Below are 23,836 nucleotides of genomic sequence, written 5' to 3' on the forward strand. Positions count from 1 at the left end.
ACCTCTATCTGTGGGTTTGGGGTCAGCCCATTTCGCATTTCTGGGCCTCCCACCAGTCTCAATGTGGCCTCTTCTTTATATCCTTAGTTATAGCGGTTCTGTTCAGCTAGTGTTCAGATTATTTTGAGGTTAATTGTTCCATAATTTATTTGTAATTTTGGTGTGATCCTGGGATGCAGTAAGCATAGCCTACCTAATCTGCCATCTTGGACCTCGCTCTTTGATACCACCCTCTTTATTTCTTACAGAGATACTTAGAGTTATGGCAGGTTCCTCAGAGACCGCTGAAGGGGACTTGGAATGCGATATCTCAGGAGGGAATGTCGAGACCTTTATGGAGACACTCCAACTTGCTGGTCAGGTGAGGACATCTCAGACATCTTCCTGGCTCTAGCCAGGGTAGGACCACCTCCATAAAAGTAGCTGGTTGAGCATATAGCCATTGTGCCAGGAGAGTGGGAAGAGTTTCCAGTCAGCAGAGCACTACTGTGTCCAGTGTATTCACAGCTCCAGGTTAGGTTCCCATGTCCCCAGTCTGACCCATACCTTCCCCACCACTGCGCCCCTCACCCCAGGGGTCTAGTTTTAATCCTCTCTCTAAGGTCACGCGTCCTCTTCCTTTCTCTACCAGGGATCATTATTCTTTTTATTTTTCCCACCCTTCAATCTTCCTTTCTTCTTGAGCCCTCTGTCTCCTGTAGTTGCCAGCAGATGATGTCTTACAAACCCTCAAGTTGCTGGAAGTCAAAATCCTAAATAACAAGCTGGGAATTACAGTATACCAGAAGGTGACAGATGTCATTGTCAACTACCTGAGGACAATGGTGAGGAGTCCACGCCTCTGGGTTGGGGACTGTGGGGAAGGAAGGATCCCAGGCCTAAATCCAGGAGTTCCTTTCTGGTGGGTGATGACATTTGGAAACTAAGTGGTATCTGGGGATGAGCACCTCAAGTTTCTAAACAATTTACTAGAGCCTCTAGCTTGTACCCTGAACATGTCTCAAGAACTGTGAGCTGGAAGATACGGAAATGAAGTGGAGAGGTAAGGTTGGAGAAGTGAGATGGAAAGTGGGGGAAGGATCTAGGCTTTTGGCCTCACAGCCTGCCTTGGTCCTCACAGTGTCCTAAACCTCCTCCTTTGTTATTGCAACTCAACTAGTCATGTACATTTATTTATTAACCTATTTAAATCTACCCACTTGTCTGCTAGTCCACCTTTGGACTGACCATTTATTATGTCTACCTATCCGTCTAGCCACATGCTTTTGTACGTATTTTCCTGACATTGGGTTAATCTGGCTTCTTATTTTCTTTGTTAACTACCTACATACATGGTGTCTTCCAGTTTACCCACCTTCCTTGGCACACCTGTCTTCTGATCAAGACCCCTGACCTATCAGGGACTTTCCAAAGTTGCTTCCGCAATCTACCCACCTTCTTGATGGTTCATTTGCTGTTACAGGGGAAGCTCTGTGCTCGGGAAACCCCAGTCCCCACTCCCACCCCAACTCACAAGCCAGAGACTTTGCAGACTTCTTGTCTTCCTGTCCCCTTACACACCCTAGGAAGCTCTTGTCCTCCATCACGGGGAAGGTGTTGAATGGGGTGCTAGGATGAGGTAGGTGAGTTCCTGCCTTCTAGACAGAGGAAGATCACTTATTGACCAAAACTGATTCCCAGAAGCCGAGGGACGCGTCTTGGGGTTTAGCCTTGGAACAGTTAGTCTTTCTCTTTCCAGAAGCCAGAGGGAGAACTAGAGGATATGTGCACTGCGGTCCTACTGGCTCTGGGGTCCCACTTTCCAGGAATGATCGTCATCAAGCTATGGGACAAACTTCCTGTGCAGAATGTGCCCCCAAGGAGCCTCCTGGTTGCAGTGGGGAAGCTCAGCCTCTGCCAGGGTATGGCTCGCTCTGGTGAAAGTGTCAGTCTGGGTGCACCTGAAACTAATAAAAAAATAAGAAGAAGAAAAAAAAAGTCAGTGTGAGAAGACGACAGAGTCAGCAGAGGGTGGGGGTGCTGTATGGACTCTAGACGATAGCTTTATCCTCTTGACTTTGTCCTCTTCTCACTGGACTTGTCATCTCCACTTAGTTCAGTCGTGGGTGTATGTATTGGGGGCAGGGGGACAAACCAAGACCCCTGTGGGCTGATGGGAACTCAGGAGGGAGTTCCTGGAGACCAGGAATAGCACAGTAGGGAGTATTAGGGTATGGGAGACTGTGGGGCTGGGCAGACAAGACTTAGGAACAAAGATGGAGCGAGAATGCTGAAAGCCCCCATTCAACAGCAGTGGGGAGGGGCAAAAGAGGAAGTGAGGAGTGCTTTGCTTAGGGGAACCTAAAGTTTTGAATTTGACTAGAGGCTTGGAAGGTAATAGTGTCGCAGGATGAAGCAGAGAATCGCCATACACTCTCCATCCTGCTGGCTCCTGGTGACAGCCCTGTTTCTCTTACCCATTCCGCTCCCCTCCCTCAATCACAAAGTGTGAAAAAAAAAAATCAAGTCACCAGGCAAATGACAGTACCTGCCCATTCTTTACCACTTGGAGTTGGGGCCAGAGAGACATTGGGGGTAGTGAGCTGGCCTTCTGGGCATTAGGTTCAAAATGACAGGGCCTGTGGGTCAGGCTGCACAGAAAGCGCAGAAGCTGGAAATGTGTCTCACAGCAGAGCTTTTTGTTTCTTCAAGAGTCCTTGGAGGGGAGTGTGTGTATGTAGGGTGTGGCAATACCTCGCATTTGTATGCTCTGCTAACATCCATCATTGAGCTTAGTTTTGCCAGCAGCCCTGTGAGATGGTCACTTAGGAACTTAGTCCTATTGAACAGTTGGGGAAGCGGAAACGAGGCTCAATTAAGTAACTTGCTCCAGGTTGCCCAGACTCTCTGGAGGCAGAGCTAGGATCAGAACCCAGGTCTCCAGGCCCCTAATCAATAAGGTTTTGTACATTAAGGCTGGGAGGCTCCTCTCCCTGGGATAGGGATGTTTTTCTTGTACTCTCCCTCCCAGGTACAGTCGCCTACATTGGTGTCACATGGGAATATATCCTGCGCGTTCTAAGGATGGCTCAAGAGGAGAATGACATGTTGGCACTATGTCATGGTGAGGGCACGAGGGTCTGGGGAAGGCTTTGTTGGAACTGGAGAGGGAGGAATGAAAGCCACGAAAAGACTGAGTCCCTCTGAATGTAGATCCCAGAAGGCTACGGAAAGGGCAGGTGGTGGCTGGGAGCAGGCCATGTGTGAGAAGGTGCCCGTCTCCATCTGACCTTTCTTGGCCTGGTTTGGGACAAGGTCCAAGCTTGGTAGGAATGCTGTAGGTGTTGACAGCTGTTCTCTTTCACTTTCTCTGGCCTGCTGGGTGGACTATGTGTGGTCAGAAAGGAAAGATAGTTGGGGAGGTAGTCAATAGGTTGGTCTTTCTCAGCACAGGACCCTAGAGGCCCTTTTATGGTTGAGGATAAGAGGACTGTGCCAAAAGGTGTGTATGTTTTCCATCGTGGGAAGGAAAAAGTGAGAGGCAGCTCCAACTCCCTCTTCCCTTCACAGTGCTCTACGGACTGGTCATCAGTGCCCAGAAGCATTTGGAGCTGGGCGCTGACGATGATGAAATTATGGGCATCACAAAAGAGGCAGCATCCATCAAGGCCTACCACACCTTCCGGGTTTTCTTCAACCGTTGGTCCCTGAAGAACAAGGACAAGGTGGGATTGGGAGATAGCAGGGGTTGGGTGGACGGGCTGAAGGAGTGAGGCTTGAGCCAAGGTCAGGCAGGGCCGTATCTGTCCACTTGCCGGTGGAAGGCCGACTCACCAGGCTCTTCCAGGAGGGCAGCGTGACTCTCCCCAGGCTTCTCCTCTCATTCTCCAGAAAAGGACACAGTCTGAAAACACTCCACTATCCATTCACTTATTTGTTAAGTATGCAGTTTACATTTACTGATTACTCTCATTTGCCAGGCACTGTGTGAGGCCCTGGGAATACAAAGATGAATAAGGCAAAGCCCCCGAGGGCCTGTACTGTCTTGATCCCTTTGCTAAGGCAAGTTTGTTGTGTCTCCTTGGCACAGGTGACAGAACAAGTTCTGGTGATAATTGGCCACCTCTTCTCTCTCATGCCTCCATCCAAACTCAAGAACGAAGTGAAGCGGTTAACCCGATGGTTAATGACTTTGAAATCCACAAAAGTGACACCATTCTACATTTCCCAGGTGATTGGGGTGGAGGTAAAAAGGAAATTTAACTACTTCATGTATTCCATATTTATTGAGTAGTTAATGCTAGAATCGGCAAAGCATGGCCCACAGGCCAAATCCAGCCTGAGGCTTGTTTTTGTAAACTAAGGTTTTACTGGAACTCGGCCATGCCCGTTTGTAAAATCTACCTCATGCTTTGAATATCTCTGATTTCTCTGTCTTGGACTTTAAGACCCAGATTTAAAAGACTCATGAGATTAGATCCAGCCCACCTCGGTAATCTCCCTATTTTAAGGTCCACTGGTGTGGGACTCCCCTTAATTACACCTGCAAAATCCCTTCACATCAACACTTAGATTAGTGCTTGACTGAGAAACTGGGAGAAGATATGTGCACACCAGAGGCCTGGAATTTTGGGGGCCAGGTCAGAATTCTGCCTATGATAGAAATGTTATACCAATATTAGATATTTTTAAGAGAAGAGGACTGAGAACCAGAACCCAAAATTTCTGATTGTTGTTTCAGTCATTCTTTCAGTTCAATGGCATTTCTCAAACCAAGGTCCCTGCCAACTTTTAATGGGTATTCCACAAAAAAGAATGTTTTTTTTCAGCAAAATGGGCGGGAAATACTGAGTTAAAAATTAAACAAATTTCTTAACTGTAGAACTTCTCATAGTCTTCAATATGTGGCTTAGTTTGGTCCTCTAAGAAGCAGATAACAATTGGAATTGAAGGTACAAGAGGTTTATTGGAGGAACACTTGTGAGGGAAAATGGAAGGAGCCAGAGGAGGCTGGAAGGGCCGTCGACTGAGATGCAGGTCTGACCCTTGATAAAGGAGAAGGAAGGAAGGAAAGAAGAGAAGAAAGGAGGGAGGGAGGGAGGAAAGAAGTGAGGATGGGCTAAGATTATAGTGTAGTTCTAAGAAAGTTTTAGCAATGCCAACAGGGAGTCATTGAGCCAAAATTACCCATCAGAAAATTCCCACATTTTGCATGAGTAGGCCTGCCTTAGAGGATCTGCCATGCTCAGTTATTGGCTGGCAGAAACCTGTGGGAACTGGGCCTCAGTTTTAACACAGTAATGTGTTTTAGAGCATGGAAGCTAGAGATATTGGTCAGTTATGCCCCTCAGAGTGGGCATCTGGGAGGCACATTTTTCATGGTTGCTCAAGATGTTAATATGCACTTGTAAGATTCCAAGAGGAGAACTTTTATCTGAGTGCAGCACCTATTAGCATCAAGTTTCAGGGACCACAGTTTGTGGTCTACCATTGCACTGCCACCTTGGTATATGAAGAGTTGACCTTTCTCACGTATGTGCTCTGAGTTCTCTCCATTAGTGGATCAGCCACAGTATCTTATTTACTTACCCTCCTCTCACATATTGCCTAAGGGTAAGGTCTATGAATCTGGAACAGAGCTTTGCTCTGAGAAGTCAATTAGCGAGTTGGAGGATGAAATTCATAACCTAACTGCTAGTTTGCAGATTGGCCAGGTAGAGATTCTCCCCTATGTCTTGGTTGACAGTGGAAATGTTTTGGCTACTTCTTCCTTTTCTCTCCTCCTCCTCTGTCACTACAGGGGATAGTGGTTAAGAATCGAGATATTTGTCAGTCTGTAGTATAATTTTGTTTGGCCATCAACTAGCACTAACCAGCTCTACTTAGGAAGGCTGGCCCATTTTGGGGGTCAATCAGGTGAACCAAAAGAGAGGAAATGTTAAATATTCAAAATCCAGTGAGGAGAATTCTGCTTCTGGGAAGGGTGTAGTTACTGAGGCTAGATTTACTCTCTTTCTTGAAACAACTGAAAAAAAATACATGAAATAATGGTTCTCAAGACATTGGACATCTGGCAACAAAGGACAGTGATACCTGAGAGACGGGATAAACATGAAATAAGCTCTATAACTGCCCCAGCTTACTTCCTTAAGGCAGTGGCAGAGGGAAAGGAAACCTAGGAAGAATCTGACGGACTTCCTGAGTTGAGAAGGTGGTGACGAGAGTCCAGGGAGACCAAGGTAGCTAGAGTTTACAGGGCAGAATACTAAAAAGTCTGTGTGTGTGAGGAAATGGTCCCAGGCAAGGAAACGAACCAAGACTTGAAAGAACAGTAGCTAGAACTCACACAGGGCCAAGAATAATACTCATTCCCACTAACCAACGTAAAATCTCTTAATTCACAGGGCATTAGGTAGAATACTGAGGATGTGTTGGGGCAAAATTAACAGTAGGCTTCTAAAATTAACAAAATTAACAGAATGCACTTCTGGTTCTAACAAATCTTAAAAGCAAGACCAAAAAGGATCAAATTATTTCCAAGTAACTTAACAGTTTCTCAGGGAAAACTCAAGAATATTTACAAGAATATAAAAATATCCAGCACCCAATTAGGTAAGTTCACAGTGAGTGGCATTAAATAAAAATTCAGCAGGCATGCAAGAAGCAGGAAAATATGACTTATAAAAAGGAGAAAAATCAATCAAAACTGACCCAGAACTCACACAGACGTTGGAAGTAGCAGACAAGGATATTAAAATGGATAGTATAACTATGTTCTATTGGTTTAAAAACTAGAGGAAAGATTAAGTAAATTAAATAGAAACAAGGAAAAATATTTTTTAAAAAGATCCAAAGTGAACGCATAGAGCTAAAATCTAGAATATCTGTGATGAAAGAACAACACTGGATGGGATCAATATCAGATTAGACATTGCCAAAGGAAAAACTGGTTAACTTAAAGACCTAGCAACAGAAGCTACACAAAATGAAATAGAAAAAAGAAAAGATGAACAAAATGAAAGAAAGCATCAATGAAGCATATGACAACTTCAAGCAGCCTAATTTATGTGCACTTTAAGTCCCCTCATAAAGGGGAGAGACAGAAAGTATATTTGAAGAAATAGTGGTTGAAAATTTTCCAAATCTGAAAAGTATAAACCCACAGATCCAAGACACTCAATGAACCCCAACACAAAAATATAAAAAAAAACTACACTAAGGCATGCCATAATCAAATTCCTCAAAACCGGTGAAAAACAGAAATTTTTAATTGCCTCAAATAAAAACAAAAGAACAACAACAAAAACATGTCTCATATGGAGAAATAAAGACAACAAGAAGAGTATATTTCTCAATGGAAACAAAGCAAGTGAGAAGATAGTGGAATAACACTTTCAAAGTACTGAAGGAAAAACACTATGTCGTACAATTCTATAATAGTGGAAATATCTTTCAAAAATAAATGGAAAATAGGATTTCTGGTCAAGATGATGGAGTAGGTAAATGCTGTGCTTTCTTCTTCTTGTGGCCACATCAAAATTACAACTACAGAACAACCAACATTGAGAAGTGCCTGAAGTCTAGCGGAACTGAAGTCTTATAACTAAAAACATACAGAAGAAGCGACCTTGAGTCTGGTAGGAGGGGCAGAGTCGTGGAATGGGCTGGTCCCACCCCTGTATGTGGCATTTAAAAATTGGGAGGATATCTTGGCTGTGGCAGTCGCCCCTGAGGAGAGAGGAGTTCCAGCCCCACACCAGACTCCCTAGCCCAGGGTTCCCGTGCTGGGAAGAGAAGTCCTCACAACTTCTGGCTGTGAAAACCAACAAAGATTGTGGCTGGGTGAGACAGAAGGCGGCTGGAGTCCCAGGCATTCCTCTTAAAGGGCCTGTGTACAAACTTACTCATTGACAGACACTCCCTCTGAGCTCCAGCACTGAGGCAGCAGCTTGAAAGACAGCAGGGACATATGGAAAGGAATTGAGTTGTCTGGCTTCAGAGCAAGGGCTCGAGGGGTAGCTTTATCCCAGACAGAACTACTGGCAGATTCCAGTATTGGCATGCATATGCAAGCAGGAGCCACATCTGAGTTTGCATCAACCTGGTTAACACCATTCATTTGCCCCATTGTGGTGATTCCCTGAGGGTCCCTCCCCCCAACTTTTGGGCACACCCAAGCCACTACCAGTGGCTTTTCCATGCAAACAAGCTGTCTTGGTTCATGCTGTGAACTTTCCTAAAATCTCTCAAAGGTTCACAAAACCCAAACAACCAGCATCTGGCTTCAGTGTGTCCCATACCTCTGGCTGAGCAGCCTCAAAGCCGGCACTAGCAGCACCAGGCCTCAGTTTGCAGCTTGACCTCTCAAGGTACCTCCAAGCCCAACCCAGCCATTTGCAGATTGCTTTGTGGCTCATGCCAGGTGGCCCCTGGCAGGGCACAGGCTGCAGCTCAACTTGGCCTATGGTGGGTCCTCTCCCAGGAGTCTCTGGGGTTGGCATGCCAGGTAGCCAGCTTCAGACTGAGCAGGAGCATCACCTGGCTGCCTCCAAGGACAAAACACACAAAGAGCAGGCTGGGCTGGCACCAGAGCTCTGTTAAAGCAAACCCTGCTCCTTAAGATCAGCCCCTGCACCACAGCTTCTCCTCTGTAGTCATAGTCAGTCCTCACAGCCAATCAGCCTGAGAGTCAGTCTCTCCTGTTGACATGCCAACAGTAACCAAGGCTCAACTGCAACAGGAGGGCACACCCAATGCACATAAGGGACACACCTGCAGCATCCAGATCAGGTGGCCAGGGAGACTGCACCACTGGGCCCAGCAGGACACCTACTACCTAAGGCCACTCTGCTAAGACTGGGAGACATAGCAGCCCTATCTGATACATATAACAAACACAGGGAGGCAGCCACAATGGGGAGACAAAGAAACATGTCCCAAATGAAAGAACAGAATGAAGCTCCAGAAAAAGAACTAAACAAAATGGAGACAAGCAATCTACCAGCAGCAGACTTCAGAACACTGATTATAAGGATGATCAATGAACTTAGGGAAGAGTACATGAACTCAGAATTTTAACAAAGACATAGGAAATGTAAAAATGGAATAGAAAACATTAAAAAAAAGTCAGAAATGAAGACTACAATAACCGAATTAAAGAATTTGAGGGAATGAACAGTACATTAGATGAAGCAGAGCATCAAATCAATGATTTGTAGCAGAAAACACCCAATCAGAACAACAAAAAGAAAAATGAATCCCCCAAAATGAGGATAGTTTAAGTGGCCTCTGTTACAACATCAATCATAACAACATTTGCATTGTAGGGGTACCAGAAGGAGAAGAGACAGTGCAAGGAATTGAAAACCTATTTCAAGAAATAATGACAGAAAACTTCCCTAACCTGGTGAAGGAAACAGACATACAAGCCCAGAAGTGCAGAGTCCCAAACAAGACGAACCCAGAGAGGCCACACCAGGACACATCATAATTAGAATGCTAAAGGTTGAAGACAAAGAATTAAAGGCAGCAAGAGAAAAGCAGTTCCCTAAAAGGGAGCTCTCGTAAGATTGCCAGCTGATTTCTCAACAGAAACTTTGCAGGCCAGAAGGGAGTGGCAGGAAATATTCAAAGTGATGAAAAGCAACGACCTACAACCAAGATTACCCAGCAAAGCTATCATTTAGAATTAAAGGACAGATAAAGAGCTTCCCAGACAAGGAAAAGCTAAAGGAGTTCATCACCACCAAACCAGTATTACAAGAAATGTTAGAGGGACGGCTTTAAGAAGGAGGAGAAGGAGATGGGGAAGGAGAAGGAGAAGAAAAGATAAAAAACATGAATAATGAAATGGCAATAATTACATGTCTATGAACAATTACTTTAAATGTGAATGGATTAAATGCTCCAAAAGACATAGGGTGGCTGACTGGATAAGAAAATAAGACCCTTACATATGCTTTTGCTGCCTACAAGAGACTCACCTCAGATCAAATGACACACAGTCTGAAAGTAAAAGGATGGAAAAAGATGTTTCATGAAAATGGGGGAAAAAAAATCTGGGATAGCAATACTTATACCAGACAAAATACATTTTGTAAAAAAGCTATAACAAGAGACAAAGAAGAACCCAGTAATCCTACTTCTGGGTATGTATCCAAAGAAACCCAAAATGCTATTTCGAGAGTATGTATGCATCCATATGTTCACTTCAGCATTGTTTACAATGCCCAAGATGTGGAGGCAGCCTGGGTGTCCGTTGATGGATGAAAGAATAAAGAGGAGGTGGTACATACATACAAGGTCTGATTAAAAAAAAAAAAAGAAAAAAAATACGGTGAATGCTGCTGCTAAGTGCCATCTAACAGAAAGGCAGGGACCTTCAATACAGGAAGTGGCACATCAAACCTTCGTAACAGCGTGTGACAAATTTCAACTTGTTCAGTGCAGTCAGTTGGGTGTGAGCTACTGTTGAGAGAAGCTGTTATTTCCCGGCTGTAATCATGGATCACAAACAATGCATTAACGTGAAATTTTGTGTCACACATCGCTTCTGGTATGGCAATTTCTGTCAAATAAAAACATTACCATGTGTCCTCATGTACCTTATTCACCGGATCTGGCACCGTGTGACTTCTGACACTTCCCAATGTCAAAATGACCATGAAAGATAAACGTTTCGAATCGATTTAGGGCATCCAGACAGCCACAACAGCGCAATTAAAGACACTCATGAGATAGGACTTCCAGAACTGCTTCAGAAAGTGGCAAGAACGATGGGATAAGTGTGTTCAAAGGGGGTGGGGGAGAATTGGGGGTATTTTGAGAGAGATTAACGGCAATGTGTCTTTTACTATAATAATTTTTTTTATTTAAACATTCACCGTATTTTTTTTTATCACAACTTGTACAATGGAATATTGCTTGACCATGGAAGGGAATGGGACCTTGCCATCTGTGGATGGACCTGGACTGTATTTTGCTGGAGGGTATTTTGCTGAGTGGAGTTGTAGCGGACCAGCCGTTACGAGTCGAACAGTTCCTGACAAGGGGAGTGGGAATGAAAAAGAGACACTCACACAATTGATGATGCGGCCAGTCTTCAGTGATCCTGAAGCGCAGAGTTTACTTTCCTTTACCAATATAAACCACCTGTGTACGTGCAGCTTAACAATCACGAATGAGCATTTCCTCATTGAAAGTAAAATTTGCAACTTTTACATATGAACTACAGACTCACTGAAACTCTCCCAAAGTCATTATCTCAATGACAAAGCCCACCAATTACCCTGATAATCATCAGTCCTCAGTGTCCGGGAACCGGCCACTCCCACCTCATTCCTCAGCAGCTTGCAAGCACCCTCCAGGTGTAGGCAGAGACAATGCCTTAAGAGCTAAAACAAGTTAACCATAAACTGAGCCAGTCTGCAAGGCTACAGAATAACAAGAAATTATGGCTCCCCACATCTCCCCCTTTTTTATTTTATAGGAGCAAAACCCATCCGGCTAGGATGGCGAGGTGACAGCGCCTGACTTAGGTGTCTCGGGATGCCGACTTCAACTTACCCGTCCTTGGAACTTATATTTTATAATACAAGCCCTGTCTTAGGTGTTGAAGCGGTGCCTAAGTACAACCCGTCTTTGACTATCCTGTCCCTCTGAATGCTCGGGGAGGAAGGCTCAGGGCTTTGTCTTAAGTTTAAGCTGATGGATGTCAGCTCGCAAGTCTAACATCCTGCTGATGAAACATTTGATGAGAATGGGGAGAAGGCACAGAACCAAACAGACACAGATGCCCAATGTAAGAAAAAGCATAACAGAATGGGTAATATGAGGCATAGATGGCATAGCATTCCTAAGAACATCAATAAACTCAGAAGCAGCCTGGGCTGCATCAAATTTCAAGGGTTCAGCTTCTCTCATATTTTGAATTTCATCATGAAGCCGAAACATATCTAAAGACACATTAGCATCATGCCAAATTCCTTGAAGATGTAAACGAACCCGATTCCAATCATATTGACTATTATTATGACATTCTAAATAAGATTTAACTTTTATACTTTGAATTACATCTCCCATATACTGAACTCCTACAAAATGTACATTAATATTTCCAATCAAAAGTGTATAAGGGGAAGGAACACAAGCAGATACATTAACAGATTTCTTAGACCAGTCTCTAGTCCCGTCTTGTAAATCAGTCACCTGACTGCAGGGAGTGCCTGATTTACAAAACTTTCCAAATGTTGTTTTATGTGTCCATCAGAAGGCAATCCTAGGGCGTGAGTATCATTGACATAGACTGGAATCTCAGGACCTTCCCATACAGCAGGGTGGAGGATTGGTGGATCAGGAACATAGGCCCAATACGTCTGGTCTTCTGCATTGCTGAGGGTCATCAATGTCATCAGCAGAGAGAGGGTCCACATGTCGCACCAATCGTTCTGGCAGCCACCGAGGGCCCTCTGCCTCCTGTGGAAAAACACAAACATGCCCTCGGCCCCATATGAGGACTGGATCTGGGCCTTGCCAAGAGCCTGTAAATGGGTCTTTCCATTTGACCAAAGCCTGAGTGGCAGTAGAAGGATGCCAAAAGCGCTCTGCAGCACTCTTACCATGGGCATCCAGAGTCAAAAAATTTTGAATAAAGAGAGAATGAGACAGGTAATTATGGGGCGTCAGGGGATACAACTCCCCCTTTTTTATTTTTTGTAAATTGACTTTTAATGTGTCATGAGTGCGTTCAACAATCCCTTGAAAACTTTTTTCATTTATTTTAAGCTGTAAAACTGTCCTATCTCTATTTATTTCCTGAACCCAATAAGCATCAGAAGAACCAAATCCTTGGTCTCCACGTTTCTGATTTTGTCTATTTTTTCCTATTTTTATACGAGGCAAAATGATTAGCTGAGCAATGCGAGTCCCAGCAGGTATGGCTGAAATGTTTAAAGGTGAATGGGTCATAATTTTAATTTCTCCAGTAAAGTCCTCATCAATAACTCCCGGGGAAACATGAATCCCCTTCATAGTAGTGCTACTTCTTTCTAATAATAAACCTACAGTTTTTGGTGGTAATGGCCCAAAGATCCCTGTGGGCAACGCTTGCATTCCCATCTCGGGAGTTAATACGATGTCGGTGGTGGAACACAAGTCCAATCCTGCGCTGCCTGCGGTGGCCCTGAATAAATCTGTGATGTGTTTTCTCTCAGGGACCCGTTCCCTTTTTGTCCCTGTATCTGCTCCGGAATTTGCAGTGCCCCATAACATTGTTGATTCGGGGCCTGGGGCTGGCCCCTCACCCAGTTTCCCTGGATGGGTTTTCCATCTTTATCTATTTTTGATTTACACTCATTTGCCCAATGTTTTTCTCTCCTACACTTAGGGCATATATCTGGCGGCTTTTTTGTGGGAGCTGCTGAATTCTCGGGCTCGGCTTTGCGAGGGCATTGAGCCGCTCGATGTCCCAATTTTCCACAAGTAAAACAAGCTCCTGTATGGCTGCCTGCGTTAAGTCTTGCCTGCTGATACATTACTTCCTTTATAGGTTTTCCTTGCAAAGCCGCGGCTAAAGCTATGCCTTGAGAATAAGAAGGACCCACATCGGCACATAGGCGAATGAAATCAGACAAAGTTCCCTTTTTTCTAAATGGTCTGATAACTGCTTGACAGGCAGAGTTAGCATTCTCATAAGCAAGCTGTTTAATAAAAGCCTGAGTGGCCACCGTTGAACCAAAAGTCCGCCCTGCAGCTGTACTAAGGCGAGACACAAATTTCTGAAAAGGCTCATCTGCCCCCTGCCTTATGTGAGTAACCTGTTCTTTCTTACGGGAGGAATCAGGCAACATTCGCCAAGCGTCCTTAGCCGCTGCGGCAATTTGACCATAGGCACCAGGCATATAGCCCATCTGATTTCTTAACTCAGCGTATAAGCCTTCTCCTGCTAACATATCGAAAGTAACAGGAATTTGTCTCAAGGTATTCTCATTAGCCTTTGTTTTGCAATTTTCATAAAATTCTGATTTCCATAAAAGATAATCGCCTCTGGAAAGGCAAGCATGAGCGATGTGTTTCCAATCTTCCGGGGGAGTAGCCTCGCCCGTCAATGCATCTATAATGGCCATAGTAAAAGGGGCAATAGGACCGTACTGCGCGCAAGCTTCCTTTAATTCCTTTACTTGCTTCCACTGAAAAGGTCTCCATTCTCTAAACACATTTCCTGCCTGATCAGTTCTTTCAATAAGAGGATATACTCCAAATTTTTCCGTAGACTCCCCCTGCTTGCGGGCCTCTTCACAAGCCATTTGGAGAGGGGAGCGCACAACAGAATCTGAACCTGGCTTAACATAACCTGGCAGAGGCTTAGTAAACATGTCCCAAATCGGTGGCTGCGGTGGTGGCAGCAGAGGATCCCACACGCGGGGTCCCTCAGGAGGCGGCGCAGTGGGATTGCTCACAGGGGGATTTTTACTCCCTGGATTCCAAGGATTGGTATACATAACTAATGAAGGTCTGGTAAGACTTTGAGGAGGCCCGAGACTCTCCTCAGTATACGGCACTCGGGGAGGTCCAAAAAGGCTCTCTCCCTCCCGAGTGACTTTAAGTTCCTCTAGTTGGCCTTGTAGAATTTTTATTTGTTGTGTAAGTGTATGTATAGGATCAGGAGGCTTCCTACTCTCCTGTGCCACAGCCACTACTGGCGGATATTTTTCTCTATCATATCTAGCTGCAGCCTCCTCTAAATCTTCCTGATCTTGAGGGTCTAAATTTTTCCATTGATCATCTGGAGGTCCCTGGCTAGCAGGTTCTTTATTATGCATAGGAGCTTCCTTGGCACAGTCAACCCCCTCCCTTTCTCCTAGCTCTTTATTATGCTTAGCAAGTCCCTCTGCATACCTGACTTCCTCCCCCTCCTCCTTCTCCTCCAGAGAGGCGGCAGATGGAAGAATTTTTTCATTTCCAGCCTGTTTCACTTTCTCGAGCTTGCAACCTTCCCTCTTTAAATCTAGACAATCTCTAATCAGTGTCCACAATCCAAATGTTTCCACCGGGACCTGCTGCGGTCCATGGACAGTGTAATAATCCTGCAATCTGTCCCCAACCTTTTCCCAGGTTTCCAGGCTGACGGTACCTTCATTTGGAAACCATGGGCAAACTTCTCTTACAAATTCTAAAAATTTATCTAATTGCTCTTTGCTCACCCTGCTGCCACGGGCGGCAAGTAATCTCTTAAGTCCTCTAACATACAGGTCCTTGCTGCTAGCGTGACCCATTTCTTTGTTCCCTAACTCGGCCCTTCTTTCACACAAATTTCACTCAGATGCCCGTCTGGCCGTGCCCTTCTCGGTACCAAATCTGTCGTAACAAAGGCGTTTCGGTATAAACCCCCGAACTGGTGGGATGGAGCCCCAATCGCCATTATGCCATATGACAGAACCGGAACCTCAGATTAGGGCCCAAACAAGCTCCGTAACACGAAGTCGTGGAGCTACCATTCACTCACACACACATTCGACCAAGGGGACTGTGCCTCACTCACCGCGCATCCATGAACTAAGCCCCACAATCTGAGCCGGATCCTAACCACGCGGTGTTCCTCACCGTTACCCCTATATTCAGGTCCCTGTTTGGGCGCCAAAATGTAGCGGACCAGCCGTTACGAGTCGAACAGTTCCTGACAAGGGGAGTGGGAATGAAAAAGAGACACTCACACAATTGATGATGCGGCCAGTCTTCAGTGATCCTGAAGCGCGGAGTTTACTTTCCTTTACCAATATAAACCACCTGTGTACATGCAGCTTAACAATCACGAATGAGCATTTCCTCATTGAAAGTAAAATTTGCAACTTTTACATATGAACTACAGACTCACTGAAACTCTCCCAAAGTCATTATCTCAATGACAAAGCCCACCAATTACCCTGATAATCATCAGTCCTCAGTGTCCGGGAACCGGCCACTCCCACCTCATTCCTCAGCAGCTTGCAAGCACCCTCCAGGTGTAGGCAGAGACAATGCCTTAAGAGCTAAAACAAGTTAACCATAAACTGAGCCAGTTTGCAAGGCTACAGAATAACAAGAAATTATGGCTCCCCACATGGAGTTTGTCAGACAGGGAAAGACAGATACAATGTGATTTTGCTTACATGTGGAATCTAAAGAACAAAATAAACAAAACAAACAAACTCATAGATACAGAAAATACTTTGATGGTTGCTAGATGAGAGAGCGGTTGGGGGTGTGGGTGAAAAAAGGGAAGGGATTAAAAAGTACAAATTGGTTGTTACAAAGTAATTATGGGGATGTGGGTAGAGCATATTCCCATATATTGTAATAACTATTCATGGTGTCAGATGAGTACTAGATTTATTGGGTTGATAGATGGGAGGGGGTTTAGGGGGCAAATGGTTAAAAGATTAAGAAGTACGAATTGGTAGTTACAAAAGTCACGGGGATGTAAAGTACAGCATAGAGAATATGGTCAATGATACGGTAATAACTATGTAAGGTGCCAGGTGGGTACTTGTCGTGACCCACGCGACGAGGGTTGTGGGGAGCAAGGAGGGCTGCGCAGGCTTAAGAAATACAGTAGCCAAGAATAGTGTGCAAGCGGGGCCAAGGGACTGCAGCCTCAAGGGCTGAACCCCGAATTGGGCCCACACATAGCTTTTTATTACTTAGGTGGGGAAGTAGAGGAGATAAAGCGTGTCAATCTCAAGATCTGTGAATCCCATACATTATAATAGGAAACTAATTCAGCCAATCACCCTTGCCTGCAGGCAGCTGGACCGTAAGTCTCAGGATGTATGTACTTCCCCAAGGGACAAAACCTATATGCATACGAATAGATGGAGAGCACATCATTGAGTCTCTTCCCCTGCAGGTTGTGGGAAGGAATGCAGCCACAGAGGCAGAGGCTCTCCTTAGCCTGGGGGAGGTGGGGGGCTGTGCCCACCTCTATGAGCCCCGTGGATTCTCCTGTTGGTCCCCACGCAGCTCCGCCTGGCTTGAGTTGTCCTCCCTCCCCCCGACCCCCACCGTGGGGAATCTTACTCGTCATTGGCCCATCTTTCTAGGGCCAAACAGGGGGACATAAGGTGCAAGCACAAAGATGAAGCAAAGTCCCTAAAAGGATCCATCTCACAGACTCTCCTTGCTTTAGGGGCAGGTACAAGGAGACAGACGGGTAGGCTGCTGCATGGCAACAGGTACTAGACTAGTCAGGGGGATCATTTCTTAAATTATATAAATATCTAACCACTATGCTGTACACCTGAAATTAATATAAAATAATATTGAATGTCAACTGTAATTGAAAAATTGAAAGGGGGGTAAAAGTGAAGGGGAATAAGAGGTGCAAATTTCCAGATATAAAATAAGTCATGGGAATGTAATGTACAGTATAGGGAATATAGTCAGTAATATTGTGATAGCGTGGTACAGTGTCAGATGGTTGCTGGGCTTATCATGGTGATCACTTCTTTTTTTTTTTCCTTTTTTTCTTTTATTTTTTTGGTGATCACTTCTTTAGATATATAAACGTTGAATAACTATGGCGTGCATCTGAAACTAATATACTATTGTATGTATTAGTTTCTATGGTGTATACTGTAATCACAATCAGAGATTTCAACACCCCTCTTTCAATAATGGATAGAGCAAGTAGATGATCAGTACATAAAAGTTTTAAATATTATCAAACAACTTGAGCTAATTGGCATACAGATTGGAAAGGAGGTACAATTGTCTTTATTCTCAGGGAACATGATCATCTATATAAAAATTTGAAAAAGTTTTCTAACTTTTCTAATAAATCTGAAAAACAAAGATATGTAAGACCTGTACACTGGAAACTACTAATCATTGCTGAGAGAGATTAAAGAAGACCTAAGTAAATGGAAATATATGCTGTATTCATGAATTAGAAGATTCAATATAGATAAAATATCAGTTCTTCCCAAATTGATTTATAGATTCAATACAATCCTAGTCAAGATCCCAGCAGGCTTTTTTTAAAAAATGAGAATTGATAAGCTGATTCTAAAATTCATATGAAATGCAAAAATCCCAGTATAGCCAAAACAGTTTAGAAAATGAATGACTTACTACAATAATGAAGACAGTGCGATATTGGCATCAAGATAGACAGATAGATGAATGGAACAGAATAGAGGAGAATCCAGAAATAGACCTACACATACGAGGCGTGATTAAAAGATATAGTGAATGTTTAAATAAAAACATTTATTACAGTAAAAGACACATTACCATTAATCCCCCTCAAAATTCCCCTCACTCGCTTCGAACACACTTATCCCATCATTCTTGCCACTTTCTGAAACAGTTCAGGAAGTCCTCTTTCATGAGTGTCTTGTGCTGTCATGGCTGCCTTGATGTCCTGAATCGATTCAAAACGTTGATCTTTCATGGTCATTTTGACTTTGGGGAAGAGCCAGAGGTCACATGGTGCCAGATCTGGTGAATAAGGTAGATGAGGACACACCGTAACATTTTTCTTTGACAGAAATTGCTGTACCAGAAGTGATGTGTGACACAGAGTGTTGTCATGATGGAGGATGATTTACGGCACACTTTAAAACACAGCTTCTCTCAACCATAGCCCACACCCAACTGATTGCACCAAAGAAGTGAAATTTGTCACACATTGTTACTAAGGTTCAACGTGCCACTTCCCATATTGAAGACCCCTGCCTTTCCATTGGATGGCACTTGGCAGCACCATTCAGCATAATTTTTGATCACACTTCATATATGGTCAATTGATTTTTGGCAAAGGTGAAGAGACAATTGTTTGGAGAAAGAATAGTCTCTTCAACATATGGTGCTGGAACATTTGGATATCCATATGCAAAAAGATGAACTTCAACCCATACCTCACCCCATGTATAAAAAATTAGCTCAAAATGGATAATTCTTAAATGTAAACCCTGAAACTATCAAAGTTCTACATGTAAGTATAGGAGAAATTTGTGTGAACTTTGCTGAGGCAAAGATATCTTAGTTCCAACACCAGAAACATGATCCATAAAAGAAAAAATAAATAAATTTGACTTCATTAAAGTGAACAATTTCTGTTTTTTGAAAGCTTTTAAGGGAATGAAAAAATAAGCCTCAGGCTGGAAGAAAATATTTGAAAATCATATATATGTATCCAGAATATATAAAGAATTCTCAAAACTCAATTTAAGAATTTTAAAAACTGACAAAATTTGAGTAGCTGCTTTATCAGAGATGATACGGGGATGGCAACTTGGCAGGAGAAGTTGCTGAGCATCATTTTGACCTTAGGAGATTCAAAATCACAGAGAAACGCCACTGCACATCTGTTAGAATGCAAATTGGCACAACCATCTTAGAAAACAGTTTGGCCGTTTCTAAAAAACCAGTGAGCGATTTATAGTGACAGAAAGCAGATCAGTGGTTCCCTGGGAAAAGGAAAGGTGTTGGGGGGTGGGGAAAGAGGGATTACAAAGAGATAAGAGGGAACTTTTGGCAGTGATGGATATGTTCATTATCTTAATTATGGAGATGGTTTCATGGGTGTCTACATTTATAAAAACTTATTAAATACGTGTCGTTTATTATCTGTCAATTAGACATCAATAAAGCTGTTTTTAGAAAGTCAAATGGAACGTTTACACATATGGAAACTATAGCTATTTGTAGAACTGTCATACAAGCAATAAGAACAACCCACAAAGCAATAGAATCCATTAGCTAGAGGGTAGGTATTTAAGCTTTTAAACTTGGTTTTCTGGATTTTGAAAATCAGAGAACAATAGAACCAGTTCTTGCTTTGGCCGTGATTAATTTATCTTGCTTCTTTGAAGTCAGCCAGCACCTGCAATGTTGAATTGCCCTAAGTGTTTCCGTGGTATAATGAGATTATTTGAAAATAAGTGTAGCTTCCTGGGTGAGGTGAAACAGCAGCTTGTGGCCATATTTGATTATGGAAAACTAGACTCTGAGCTTTTCTTTAAAAGGTCTAGGAGGTCAGTGTGAAGCTATGCCGGCATGGGCCGTCCTCAGAGAGACGTGAGGCCAGCCGCTGTCCCTTGAGGCAGTGGCAAGGGCTGGCTGACTCTGTCCTTACATACACAGTGTATTTGCCAACTTGTGGGTGCCCTGGCTCGCAGTGACTGCAGAGGAATTAATGTGGAATCCCAGCTGGAAAACATTACAGGCATTCTGTTCAACCAGGTGAGTTCTGTGGGGCCGGAAGTGTCCCAGGCTTGCTCTTCCTCTTTCCTTTGGAGGCGATGGCTCCCCTAGCTCAGGTCACAACGTCCACATGGCCCAGGTGTCTTTTGCATGGTGACCTTAATTGTATACACCTCACGCTTCCCTGGATTAGGCAAATGCCTGGATTCTGGTCGCAGAGTGGGACATTCTTTGTGAGGTAACTTGGATATATTCTGCATGTTTCTTGGGGGTGGAGGCCTTTGTTGCTCCCCCTAAACTGGTTAAAAGGCCGTTCAAACCACTCTATCATGCCCGTGGGAAATGTCAGGCTTGCTGTGTTGCAGTCTAGAGTAGGAAGAGGACAACTGAACATTTTGCAAAAAGTTGTTAGCTTCCATCTGTGTAATTTGTTGGCCGTTGCCTTCTTTCCTTTGGGGTTGTGAGTGTGGGTTCCTGGGTTCTATTTTCGTGTTATCCTTATGGCCAAGTGCACACTTTTCATGGTTGCATGCCTTGATTTCCCCATCTATGCCCAGGGCCTCTGGTTTCAGTCCTCCTAGGTCTTCAGTCCTCCTAGGTCTGATGGCCTTGGTCTCCCCACAGCTGAGTGAAGAAGTCAACAACTCAGATCCTAACTCTGTAAAGAACCACAGCCTCACCCTGAAGGCTTTCCACATCCTGAGTAAGTTAACACACTTCCGGAGCCCCAGGTATGTGTGTGGGTGGGTACTCAGGACCTTGTCTCTCCCAGGACTGGAGTGGGGGCCTAGATTGCCACAAGGGGCTTCCATCCTCTAAACGAGATGCAAAGTAATGCATGTCAACTTTGTCTGAAATTCAATGAATGTCAAAGGGCGTAGACCTTACTCCACCCTGTCCCTTCTGTTCCCACTCCGTCCCCTGGGCTTGGCTTCCCTTTCTCCTTCAGTCATTTCCAATTCAGTAAGGTGCTAATGTGATTATAGCACTGACGATTGTGAGAGAGATACAAAAGGGCACATGGTGGGGCAGCGGAGGGCCAGGCCTAGCTCAGGAAAAACATCTTCCCCAATCTTGGCACAGGGGAAATGCTGGACAAACACCGGCTTGCTTTCTTCCTCCTTTTTTTCTCCAACCCAATGGACCCTCCGTTGTCCAGCCCGTGGCATCAGTGGTTTGCCGTGAGCATAATTTACTCCTGCTTACCACCTGCCACTAAGCATACCCTTGATTCCCTGTATTCATGCCCTTCTGATAGCAAAGTTGTACAGCGATCAGGTGGTATTCTTAATACGGAAGACCATGGAATCCAAGGACCCAGCCAAGGCAGTATCAGCCCTTCAAGTGTTCATGAGTGTGTTCGAGGAAGGTGAGTGGGGGTTGAGCCCAGTCCTATGGATCTTCTCTCCCATGAGATCTCCTTTTTCTGGGAGCCAGTCCCAAATAGTAGTTAAAAGCGTAGTTTTACACTCAGTGTAAGTCAGTGGGTTCAATCTTGACTTCGACTCTTATTCGCTATGCAAACTGGGGCAGATTACGTTAGTCTGTACCTCTATTTCCTCATCTAAGAAATGGAGGTACAGTAATACCTATCGTAAGTGTTTTTAGTGAGAATTAAATGAGAAAACATATAGTGGTTAGTGTATGATTATTATTTAGGAGTGTGGGCTTCAACTTCAATCAAGTGTTTGCCAAACCTTCGCTGTGTGCCTAGCATGGTGCAAGGCATGGAAAATACATAAATAAGACACAGTTCCTGCTCTCAAGGAGCTCACTATCAGGTAGGGAAGCTGAGCCTGTTCACACAGCGAAATGATGTGAAATCATATGCGGCAAGTTGCTTACATGTGAGCATGACGTGTGGCAGAAGAGCAGAGGGCGTCAGTCTGTCAGGGGAGATGGGACTGGCTCCGTGGAGGAGATGTTCTGAGAGCAGGGAAGGAGAGCGTGAGTCAGGAGAGGGAATTCACTCTGTAAAGAGCAGTGGTGGCTGTTTGAAAGGTCGAAATGTGCAGAGGGTAGGAGAACAGCGGGAGGGGTGAGGTGGATTTGTGTGGGCAGTCACGGGAGACTGACAATGGCTGAGGCTCAAGTGCCAGCTTGATGAAAATACTGTTTTAGGTCACTGTTCAGTCTGGTTTGGAGCAAAGGGATGGTGGAGATAACCTCTGGGGTTCCACCTGGCCTTTGAAGACCAGGACTGTACCTAGAATCCCTCTGACCTATCTTCTTATGCCCCCCAAAACAACAGAGGAGGAGGGGGGAAACTGATCCTCCACTGCATGTCTGCCTTTTCTCTAGTGCCCCAGACAGAGAAACTGCAGAGAGAGGTGATGCATTCAACCATTATTGTGATTCAGGACAACCTCAAACCAGTGAGCAGAAAGGCGGGGTGTTTAGGCTGGGAGGGCGGCTGCTTTCTTGAGAACTTGAGGTCTTGTAAAATGGAGAGGGGAAGGCTTTGGGGGTGAGGGTTGAGGTAAAGCACCCTTGCCAAGCTAGTTCTGACCTCAGACCACTGCCCGTGGGTTACATTTGGGCTCTTCAAAACCTGGGAAGGTTTGAGAAGTGGACAGGTGGTTCTTTTCTATATTCTGATTCTTTTCAGTGGGCAGCACTGTGGTGTGGCCAGTGGGGACAGGGAGCTCTAGAGGATACTAATTCTGCCCCCTGAGAATTTGTGGTTTGTTTGGGGAGAGAAGACCTCAAACATCTCATCTGGCGTAGGGCCTGAGAAGCCATATTTTTTAAAAAATTAAAGTTTATTGGGGTGACAATTGTTAGTAAAGTTACACAGATTTCAGGTGTACAATTCTGTATTACATCATCTATAAATCCCATTGTGTGTTCACCACCGGAGTCAGTTCTCCTTCCATCACCATATATTTGATCCCCCTTGCCCTCATCTCCCACCCCCCACCCCCCTTACCCTCTGGTAACCACTAAGCTATTGTCTGTGTCTGTGAGTTTTTGTTTCTCATTTGTCTTATTCTTTTGTTGTTTTTGGTTTATATACCGCATCTCAGTGAAATCATATGGTTCTCTGCTTTTTCTGTCTGACTTATTTTGCTTAGCATTATATTCTCAAGATCCATCCATGTTGTCACAAATGGTCCTGTTTCATCTTTTCTTACCACTGAATAGTATTCCATTGTGTACATATACCACAACTTCTTTATCCATTCATCTATCGAAGGACATTTTGGTTGTTTCCATGTCTTGGCCACTGTAAATAAAGCTGCAATGAACATTGGAGCACATGTGTCTTTATGTGTAGATGTTTTCAGATTTTTTGGGTAAATACCCAGGAGAGGGATTGCTGGGTCACATGGTAATTCTATTCGTAATTTTTTGAGGAACCTCCACACTGCCTTCCATAACGGCTGCACCAGTCTGCATTCCCACCAACAATGTATGAGGGTTCCTTTTTCTCCACAGCCTCTCCAACACTTGTTACTATTTGTCTTGTTGATGATAGCCATTCTGACTGGGGTGAGGTGATATCTCATTGTGGTTTTTATTTGCATTTCTCTGATGATTAGTGATGTTGAGCTTTTTTTCATATGTCTATTTGCCATTTGTATGTCGTCTTTGGAGAAATGTCTCTTCAGGTCCTCTGCCCATTTTTCAATTGGGTTGTTTGTATTTTTGTTGTTGAATTGTATGAGTTCCTTGT

At 44.2% G+C, this 23,836-nt stretch overlaps 1 protein-coding gene across 1 annotated transcript in view; it reads left to right on the forward strand.

Moving 5' to 3' along the window:
- Nucleotides 1-254: 254 nt before the first annotated feature.
- Nucleotides 255-23,836, forward strand: part of LOC117029421 (maestro heat-like repeat-containing protein family member 2A) — a 79,349-nt gene continuing 55,767 nt past the window's right edge. Inside the window, exons 1-10 of the mRNA XM_033118686.1 lie at nucleotides 255-361; nucleotides 702-824; nucleotides 1,739-1,901; nucleotides 3,011-3,103; nucleotides 3,550-3,704; nucleotides 4,070-4,210; nucleotides 20,101-20,199; nucleotides 20,785-20,863; nucleotides 21,419-21,529; nucleotides 22,462-22,535. Coding sequence (XP_032974577.1) covers nucleotides 263-361; nucleotides 702-824; nucleotides 1,739-1,901; nucleotides 3,011-3,103; nucleotides 3,550-3,704; nucleotides 4,070-4,210; nucleotides 20,101-20,199; nucleotides 20,785-20,863; nucleotides 21,419-21,529; nucleotides 22,462-22,535 — 1,137 coding nt within the window. The 5' untranslated portion in view covers nucleotides 255-262. The remainder of the gene's footprint in view (nucleotides 362-701; nucleotides 825-1,738; nucleotides 1,902-3,010; nucleotides 3,104-3,549; nucleotides 3,705-4,069; nucleotides 4,211-20,100; nucleotides 20,200-20,784; nucleotides 20,864-21,418; nucleotides 21,530-22,461; nucleotides 22,536-23,836) is intronic.

This window comes from Rhinolophus ferrumequinum, chromosome 10 (assembly GCF_004115265.2).
Source record: "Rhinolophus ferrumequinum isolate MPI-CBG mRhiFer1 chromosome 10, mRhiFer1_v1.p, whole genome shotgun sequence".
NCBI lineage: Eukaryota > Metazoa > Chordata > Mammalia > Chiroptera > Rhinolophidae > Rhinolophus > Rhinolophus ferrumequinum.